Source organism: Crocodylus porosus, unplaced genomic scaffold, assembly GCF_001723895.1.
Source record: "Crocodylus porosus isolate Cpor-Errol unplaced genomic scaffold, CroPor_comp1, whole genome shotgun sequence".
Classification (NCBI taxonomy): domain Eukaryota; kingdom Metazoa; phylum Chordata; order Crocodylia; family Crocodylidae; genus Crocodylus; species Crocodylus porosus.
Genome location: NW_017728906.1, coordinates 83,229,595 through 83,240,193, shown reverse-complemented (window position 1 = coordinate 83,240,193; position 10,599 = coordinate 83,229,595). Strand labels below are relative to the sequence as shown.

At 40.6% G+C, this 10,599-nt stretch overlaps 1 protein-coding gene across 1 annotated transcript in view; it reads right to left on the bottom strand.

Moving 5' to 3' along the window:
• The window catches only part of ATP10A (ATPase phospholipid transporting 10A (putative)), a 167,955-nt gene that overhangs the window by 17,458 nt on the left and 139,898 nt on the right, over window positions 1–10,599 (bottom strand). Inside the window, 3 exon segments of the mRNA XM_019529445.1 lie at window positions 1,793–1,919; window positions 2,103–2,206; window positions 9,390–10,127. Coding sequence (XP_019384990.1) covers window positions 1,793–1,919; window positions 2,103–2,206; window positions 9,390–10,127 — 969 coding nt within the window.

Below are 10,599 nucleotides of genomic sequence, written 5' to 3'. Positions count from 1 at the left end.
GGCACCCAGAGTCAACAATTGAAATGTTTTTAAATTATTTAAAATGTTAGCATTATCCCATTTACGTTTGCCAAAGAAACAAACTCACTGCCTGAGGGAATAATGGATATTTATAATTTGCTGCACACAGGCACTTGGGACATTTACTTTAAGTAAATAAATATAAACAAGACGACTTAACATTTGGACTGCTTATGTGAATGCAAATGTGAATGGATTTGTATGGAAAGGTTTTAACTGCATTCCTACGATGTATTATTATCCTCTTTTTTACAGAACACATAGATCCTGATTTTGCATACACATACATGCTTACACATATATGCTTAGCTTAAGATATTTGAGCTGTCTGGCTGAACTCAGCAGAAAACTTACATATGCAAAAATGAAGAGGTATAGTGTTGTAGCCATGACAGTCTGAGGGATACGTGAGAAACAAGATTTGCTTGGTAATATCTTCTGGACCAAAATATGTGGTTGAAAGAGACGTTAGGAAATCTTCTGGGCACAAAACGCCCTTCCCTTAGTCTGGGAAAAACTGATATCTAAGCTTAATACGAGGTAGAACCTGAGGAAGAAAGAGAAGTTATCGGAAGAAATCTGCTCCATAAAGCGTTATTGCCTCTTTCTCCTTTTTCAAGTGACTATATTCTTTCAAGTCATAGAGTTAAACATGATGCAGAGATCCTGGTTTTCTCTGATTTAAAAAAAATCCCCAGTTTTTGGTTAAAAAAGAGTAACCCCAAATCCATGTATTTCCATGATTTAAATGAAACACTACTTATATATAGATATAAATATAGTGGTGTTTCATTTAAATCATGGAAAAATGTGGATTTGGGGTTACTTTTTTAAAACTGAAAATTGGGGATTTTTTTAAATCAGAGAAAAACAGGATCCCTGTACACAAGTCATAGTTTTAGCTGCTCTTTGGCTTAGGCTGTATCAGTCTCTTTCCCAGGCCTAAGGGGGGACATTTTGTGCTTGAGAACTTTTCTGACCTCTCTTATAACTACATAGTTGGTACAACAAAAATATTACCAACTGCTACTTCTGAAAAAAGTGTGGGCTTAAATGTTTGTGGGACAATTCTCCTAGATGGGTTTCAATGCAGGTTGTCCAGAATATTTAAGGCATGACCTTAACTCTGGTCCTATTTAAGTCCCTGGAAGTTTCATCAGTGCTTTCAAATGAAGCGGTGTTATACACAACCCAGAAAAGACTGACAATCCTAAACAGCTCACACAAAATCCTAATAAGCTCACACAAGTTTATCCTGGAGAGCCTAGAATAAATTAAGTGCCTACCTCCCAGACTTGCAATCAATCAATCTCAGTCTACTGGACCATGATGCCGGTCATCAATACAGTCTCTAAAGCTCATGTTGTCAAACTGTCTGTTGCCAGAGTAGCCCTGGAAAATCCCTGGTATTTTAAAGCTGCATTAAATAATGAAATTTCATAGGCAATTTAGACCATATCCTGGTTATCTTACTTAGGTCAGTAGATCCCACTGAAGACGATTCTTCCATGGGATCATTCCACTGACTTTACTGGTATTCTATCAGGGATCAAACGGTGAACTGGGCAAGGCAAACATGATATGCCTCTTACGTTAATTATCTCATGGTTTTGTAATGCTGTAAAAGAGCCAGTTATGAGAAAGCCCAAGATAAAGTCCATCAATTTCTATACCAATACAAAATATTTAAAACGAAAGAGCAGAGCTTTGAATTCAAGCTTTGAAAATTGTTAACATACTGTAATTTCACATTCAATTCTCATGTCATTACCCAGCAGATGCAGATTCTTTTCTATATGAAGGGCTGATTGAAACAGTAGTTCTTCACGGTTTTCAATACAAGATTCTGCTTCCAAATGACTTTTTAACCAACAAGCATATTCATCTTTGCTGAGAACCTATTTAAAATAGAAATGTAAGCACACATACAGAGAGATGCAGAAACATTAGTTCATTACTGAGTAAAATGAACAAGTTATAAATAAAGAAAAATCGTGACAAATAGCATTAGTAATCTACTGAAATGAAAAGATGTGTCAATACATGCCTTAAAAGCAAACTAAGATACTGCATTTACTTACTCTCTTGGCAATACACAAGGTCCTTAGCCCATCGACAGCATACAGATTAAGGTAATTCTGAGTTTTGCTTTCAATTTTTTTTTGGTGTTTGCCTCTAGGGTCATCTAGGTAAGAATAAAAGGAAAAACTAATGAATGAAAAATAACATCAACTAAATGGCCTCAGAGAAGGTAATTGTTAGAAAGAGCTGCTGAGGCCTCAAGGGAAACTTTGAAAAGCACTGTATTTAGAAACAATTCTTACATACTACCTGCTTTTTTCTCATTAAAAAAAAAAAAAAAAAATCACAAAAATACTTGTATGACAATTAGTTCTTTGTTTGTTATTTATATAGGTCTTCTGTGACACCATGCTCATCTCTACAACAACTAGTTATATCACATAGAGAAGTACACATTCAAATTGGCAATAAGCAGAAACAGATGGGCTATTAATTAACAAACATATTTCTAGGCAAATGTTTATGAAGAGATAGTACTTTTTAAAAAGGTGTCCAGGGGTGCATCTACACAAGACACTTAATGCGCAGTAGCCTAATAACATTGCACAGTAGTTAACAGTGCTAATATGCTACTGTGCAGTATTATTAGGCTACTGCACAGTACTGTCACAAAAAAGGCGTTCGCTGACGCTACTGAGCAATCATTCTGATTACTGCGCTTTTAGTTAGTACTTCATTAAGCAAGCACTAAACTAAATGCACAGTAACTACTACGCATTAAGAATGTGTAGATGTGCCCAGGATATATTATTTTGTGTCTGATGAAGAATGTTTTGATATTGTTTGCTATTGGTTGCCTTTATTATTTTTAATAGAAGTGGCAATTTTGGGGAATCCTTGGGAAAAACAGGATTGGGCTTTATGGTCCAAGAGTCCCCTCCTTACTGCTTTCCCTTCTCAAAACATGACATGGTATCGTCAAGGTTTGGAAAGGGATGATGTGCATCTTTTTATTATGTCAGATCAAGAGAGACACAAGTACAACTTACTCTTGTAATACTTATCAACAATACAAGTTGTTTCTAATTTTGGTATTGAAGGAAATATACAAGCAGATAAGAGAAAATAAAGGCCTTTATGCTGAAAGAGTAGAGCATATCTATATTGCTTGAGGACCACACTAGGGAAGCCATGCTACATCCCAAAATGGATGCAAAGCCTTACTGCATGCTAATAAGATCAGCTTTTCAGGTGTGCTTATTGGCTAGCTATTGCTATTCAAGGGTAGGTATGCTACATCTCTTTTGGAAGACAATGTGAACAAAGCAGAAGTTCTAATTCTAATTCTAAGACTACATTGATATGCCCTCAGTGTGTCTATACAGCAATTTTCTTATGTCCCCATGACATTTGAAGTAGTTTCCAAAAGTCTACCTTTTATCTGGGTTTTTAGAATTTTAGAGACGTACTGGTTGCTTTAAAGGGCTCAAAATTATGATTAGAAATGTTTACAAGGCATAGTTTGGCATGGAATCCTGCCATTTTTCATAACCTTTCCCAGCAATACTAGTGACTTTGGAGAACTGACAACTTTCTAATATCAGATGAAATGAAGAGTGAAATGACTGGCATAGTCATCTAGAGTATAAACATATGGTGTTTATCCTATTGTACTGTTCCCTACTACTGTAGTGCCTCAGTATTTCTCAGTGAAGCCAATACCACAGTGCTTAATGGGTTTCATGTATTCGTTATCATTTCCATTACTGGGTAAAAAGCTCTCCAAAGGGTAGGGCTGTTATTAATGTTATTTTCTCTTCTTTTATGTAAATTGACTATGTTCTTAGTGTAAAAAGAGGCGAGATGGTCTTTTGGCAGTTTCCCAAAGACTACTGCCCTTCCCAAGCTTTATTATTAACAGTGGTTTGGCAGATAGACTGCAATATTTCTGTTATTATTTGCCTAAACCTACCTTTTATCTTGCTTGGATCCACTGCTTCAAGGTTCATGTCCCTTTAGGAAACAATTTTGAACTAATACGGTGGCCTACCAACACTGGGACTGTAACTTAAAAAAAAGCATCAAACATGGCAGGCTGATATCACGTAGATTAAGGCCTGAGATATATTACATTTGTTGTGCCATGTAGGCTGTTTTAGCATGACAAAAGCAACTTTAAACATTCCTGCCATTTGTCACTCAAAAAATATGGCTGATCTGCCATAAAAGTGGCTGATCAGCAAGAAATATAACATATTGATAGGTCCCTCTGAATCCCCAGTATCCCAGAGTGCTCTGTCCTCTCTTCCCTACTTCAACGAGAAGTAAGACAGAAACAACAGCCGGCTCTCTGATAGCCTCACCAGCGATAGTCAAGCAGCGCTATCACCATTTGCAGGGCAGCAACAGCAACAGCAGCAGCGACTGATCTGCTCTCTACTACCTGATCATCCTTTGCAACTGACTGCATGGACTATGACAATGGTAACAGGATTTTAGTGACAGCAGGGGCTGATTGGGGACTCCTTAATTTTTAAGCATGTTTGACAGAAGTCACAGTGTCTAATTTACTGACAGATATACAGTCAAAAAACACATTTTATTTTCTTTATTTATATTTTTAATACCCATGTTCCCTTTGCAAATTCACATAAACAATATTAATTCTACATTATACACACACACAGGTTATATATATTAAAATATAACACTGAATTATTAATAGTTACACACACACACGTATACAACTAATAATAATTCAATGTTATTCTATATAGAAACTTGTGTGTGTGTGTCTAAAAACCCCCCGTGTTGCCCTACAGAGGACAGCACAAGAAAACAGTTACACACACACACACGCACGCATACGGAGTTATATATTGTGATTTTCTTGTGCAGTCCTCTGCAATTCAATCTATATTTGGGGAACAACTTTTTTGATGTCTAGCATATTCATTCAGTATGATAAGCTTCACATCTTTCACTTGCTTGTATTTAGTTACATCGCAAATTTCTATCATTTTCTAAACATCCTCTGTCTTTTGCTGGAATATTTTAAAGGATCATGTTTTCACACCTGCCCACTTGTGCTATCAGTGCTAGTCCTGCCAGAGTGCCTGCAAAAGTATTTTCTGCTCTGGAAAATGATCAATATGCATATTATTGTTTTACAACTAGAGCATTATTCATTATATTTTGGGCTGTCCTGCTCTGCAACAGAGAGCTTGGGACTTTCTGTTACTTTAAGGGAGAATGAGCCCAGGGAGAGCCCTGAAAGGGAGGAAGGTGAAGGAGAGCTGACCCAGGGAAGCAGGAATTAGGAGTGCTTACTGCAGACCTAGTTGCACAAAAGGACAATGCCTGCAGGAACAGTAGGAAGCCTATTGCAATGCTAGTTCCTCTGCAGGAGAAACTGCTACAGGTGGGTGTCACAGGGATGGCCATCACAGGGGATCCCCAGGAATGGCCATGACAGCCTTAGGGCTCTGTGGTTGTGCCAATCTTGCCCAATAGGCACCCTTTTCCTCTCCTGCCATGTCTTGCTGGTAATTATAATACAGGGAGGCTGCCTTCGAGTTTACATTTAGACACGGTCCTGATGGACCCCGTTGACCCTGTGGGTTCTTGGACCCTTTTTTGGGTGCTGCTCAAAATGGATGCCTCATGGGACACCCTCAGCCTTATGGGCTAGATGCGTGGCTCCAAACCGCCCCTTTACCATGCCCCAAGCCTCACAGATGGCATTCACACATTGTCCCTCCGAGGGCTTAGTTTAACTTGGCCTCAGGTCACCGCTGGGCTCTCTGCAGCCCTGTCTCTCTCTCTCTGTGCCCCCTAGTGCCGGGGCTGTCCACAGCCCTGTCTCTCTCTCTCTCTCTCTCACTCTCTGTGCCCCCTGGTGCTGGGGTTTGCTCACCCCCTTTGTTGCTGCGCCCCTGGCACTGGGGTCCCCACACTAGTGGGCCCCCAATGAGGCATCCTCCTTCCCCAGTAGCCTCAGCCCAATCCACCAGTTTACAGACAGAAATCAAAATATGAGCCCCTGGGCTATAACATAATGCAAGCAGTAGAGGGCGTGCTCTGTCCCTTTAAAATCATTAAACCTCTCCCCTAGCACTAAATGCCTTGCAGGCCAGAGTCCCTGGTGAGCCCTTGAAGCCTCTTAATCCCATCAGAAGCAGAACATGCAGTCAAACATCTCCACTTAGCTTTCTCTAAGAGAGCTCCTTCCCCCTTGGCTGCTGACAGAGAACTCCCTTCTAGTCTCAGCCCTGGGGTTTATATGTGCCTAGGCCCTGCCTCTTCCGGTCAGCTGACCGCTAGCAGGTGCGGGCTAATTCTCTCATTCCTCCTGCCACGGTAACCTGCAGCTATGGGGTTCCTGCCTGATGCTAGGGGCCTCTCTCGAGGCAGTTTCTGCCCTTAAAGAAGCAGGCACCTTAGTACACTGCGACAGTGGGCTTCTTTCGAGAATAGATGGTAAGCCAAATTAGAGGGTACCAGCAGTCAACCCTGTGGAGTCACCTGACCAGAAAGGGACAGGGCCTGGGAGAGATAAACCAGAGCTGAAGCCAGGGTAGGAGATCTGGCCCTGGAGTCCAAACAGGGAAGAAGAGCTCTGCATTTAGATGCATGTGGCTAAGAGGTGGACCACGAGCAGGCTATTAGGGCTGTGCAAAGCTTTGGTTGCTGATTTGATTTGGAGGAGATTTGGCCCGATTTAGCAGCTGAATCTCTGAATCTAATCAGGAGACCCTTTAATTTCTCTGAATTGAATTGGAAGCCTCCGATTCAATTTGGAGAAATTAAACAATAAAGCTGTGTCTATGGCTGAATATGTATTTTCTATGTACTTTGAGGTACCTGGCACAGCTTGTGAACACTGAGATGGTGGGGCGGATGGAGTGAACCACAGAAGCATGAGGGTGGGTTGTTCCCTGTGCTCTCAGCGGTGAACCTGGAAGTGGATCAGAAGTACTTCCAGTCCACTTCTGGGTCTGCCGTGAAGCGCATGGGGGACCATGAGTGACTGGTGACTCCTGAACTTTACGGGGGGGACATGCAGAAGTTCCTGACCCTGTCAGGAGGGGCACTGGCCCTACCAAACAGCATCAGTGCTGGCCATCAGGAGGGGCACCAACCCTGTTGGGGGGGCAGATGCACCCCCATGCACACCCTAGCAGTCACCTATGCGGGGGACCCTCCCACCCTCTGGCTTGGCAACTGGTGCCTCCTAGGTCTGAGGAGCTGCAGCCCCAAAACAGGCTGTAGCCAAGACAGGAATAGGCAGCTGAAGTAAGCTCAGTGCCCAGAGCAGGGCAGAGGCAGGGCCAGAGTCCCAGGCAGAGAGTCAAAGCGGGTTCAGTGTCTAAGAAGGGAGGAGGCAGGGCCAGGGGCACAGGCAGACTGAGCCAAAATAGACTATTAAGACAAAGGAATATTATATTAGAAGAGTAATCCAAGTGCTTTTAAAATACCTCTATATTGTTTGAGACCGTCAGATTTTATTGTCTCAACAGTAGATACCGAAAGTGCTACTTTAATAGATTAAAAGACTTTTCAAGATTCCAGGATCATTTCTGAGTTTTCAAAAGTTAAGGTATTTAAATGTATAGCATTTGTATATCTGTTTTCTGGCTTGCTATTGTCATTTTAAAGACATTTTCCTCCATATAGATCCTTGTGCTCATTAATATCTGGCAATGAGACCTGATGGTTGAATATGCAGATTATGGACTTTGACAAAATTTTATCAGTAAAATCATATAGCATTGAAGCCCAAGACAAGAATATTAGGATTTCTTTCCTAGCAGTTTCTTGGTGTATATTTGATTTGTGCTTAATATATTTGTTTTACAATAGTACTGATTAGCAATAGTGTGCTATAATTTACTGGTCATTAACAGCCATAGGGTTGCTTGGGTTAGTTTGCCTGAGCTGACAGGTTGTGTTCTCTTTTATCTTTTTGGTCAAAGACAAGTCCCAAGCAAGGAAAACTGCATCCTGGAGACCCATTTGTAGCAGCACAGATGGTGTTGCCTACAGGGTCTTATTTTAAGTAAAGGATTGTGTTCCAAGAAGGGTGTCTCCTGAGCAGATATATGATGCATCTAACCAAGAAGAGAGGAAGAGTATATTTGCTCACAGGATCACTAACCTAGTGAGAAGGCTTTAAATTGGGTCAATGGGGCTGAAGAAGAAAAAACACAGGGGAATAAAAAGGAGAAACACCTAGATAAAGACAGGGTAAAATATAAGAAATCTTATCAAAGCTTTAAAAGAAAAATAAGAAAATAAAATGAAAATAGAATAAAGAAAATCTTATTTGTAAATAATTTGTAGTGAGAAAAGCACAAGGGGTTCTCAATTGTCTGATTTATATTTCTGTAACACAGAAATCTAATGCCAACGTTTTGCTGTAGTCGATTAAACAAAAATTACACCGTAAGATTCTTCCAATATTGTTCACTGCAAGAACCTTCAGTAAAATTTAAAGTGACCACAAATGCAGAATGTGACACAGGAAGTGTCTGTAATCCACTTGAATTCTGTTCATTCACCCTGAGTTAACTATTAAATGGTGGAAAAAATCAAATATTGAACAGATAGCAAATGGCCTATCATGCAAATTGAAAAACTGCATCTCAAATAAATGTATGAAAGCCAGCCAAGCTATCTTTAAAACTACCTGATTAAAACTGGCAGCTATTTAAAATCACTTCTAGTTTGTAGCATATAGATCTATTTGAGATAGGTGAAAAGTATTTTTAATTAAAAAGACAAACTACCTGTTCACAGTTAGAAGTTCGCTCTCTGCTAATCATCTGCTTCTTTAAAAAAGAGCCCTACAACCTAAACAATGCTTCATTACTTTCTGGAAGCCTGTGTGTCAACTTGATAGCTAATACATTTAAAATGCCACTTAGCATCATAGTCTGCTGCAATACTAATATATAAATGTACTGTCACAAAAGATAATATATCATTATTGATTATAATGAAAACAGGAGTTGCAAGAAGAAATATCTAGGTTTCATTCAAAAACTGCTTAATAAGCAAGCAATGCTGGAAAAATGTACTAGATGAAAGATAAATCACCATATCTTGAGAAGTATTTACTTGAAACAAGGCCTGTCATTGTAAGATCTCAAATTCAAAGCAATTACATACACCTTTAGGCAAAGGACTAATAATCCAGTTGCAAAAATGTCAGGGGTTATCAACAGCAGAAGATTATAAAAGAAGAGAGATTTCTCAAATCTCTATGCATACATGCCAGTATACCAGAGAACCGCAATCTGTTATGTTGAGTTATTTAGGAGTGTATTAGAAGAAGAGAGCTATACCTGATGAACAAGGCAGAAGAAGATCCATAATAACTGAATCCGCTCCTTTGGTGTAAACATTTATTTCATCAGTAATGGGGTGTCTAACCACCACTGACATTCTCTTTCTGATGGAATCAAAGCCCAGTGTGTGTAAGACTTCAAAGGTTAACGTTCCCAGGTGAGGTAGCTCTATTGATACCTGGTCAGACAGCCTTCCAACCAGAGTACAATTATATGCCCTAGCTGCGTAGACGAGTGCTGCTTCATCTGGACTCTCTGCCTCATAACGGAGTTCTCCTTCCTCAGGCCCACTCTCTATAGCCCTCTTCTCCTGCTGTGCACTATATCCATTGTTATTCATCTGCACAGAGTATGTCAGCTTCTCTTCCAGTTTTAATAAAGTGCTCTCAGTAGATGTAGATGAAAGAAGACTAGAGCCAAATCTGTGCATTGATTTACTGGTAGCCAAGCTCGATGAACTACTGTTGTTAGATCCAGCGGTCAGGCGGCTGGGAGTGAATCTTCGAATGAAGTCTTCTATAGTCTTTACTGGAGACTTCAATTCAAATCGAACTCTCACCTTGGAAAATAAAAACCAAAGAAAGCCAAAGAAAAAAATACATGAGGACTAGACCTTTATATTTCCTAACTCAAGCTAGGGATGCAAATTTCAAACAATATCAAAGAGCAATTCTATGTATACAAAGGGCTTAGTCCATCTGTCTGTCCGTAACACTCTTGGGGGGGGTGTAGCTCCTGGAAGGGCATGGCTCTTGCCAGTGCTGCATGTGAGGAGAATGACGGCAGTGATGGAGCAGGGCGAGGGTTGGGAGGGGAGTACAACAGAGGCGACAGAGCGCCACCATGACAGTGGAGACAGTGTGCATGTGTGTGGGGGGCGAAGGCCAGTGCTGCTGGCCTCTCCCCTCTCCGGTTCTTGGAGACAGTGGCAGTACGGGGTGGTGGCAGAAAGGGGCAGAGGGGGTGGAGTGGGACAGTGAGGTGCCACCATGATGGTGGGGACAGGGGGGAGTGAGGCCAGCAAACTGGTTTTGGTTTATCTTTTCAGATATCAGCAAATGGATATTACTAGTGAACTAACACTGGTAATACACTTCAAAAGCTAGCGTTAATATAAAATGTAGATTCTGTATGTACAGTAATTGGAACTAGTACTTTCAATGGAATAATTTTCCACTGGCAATAGTGGTGTAGTAATCAAAATATT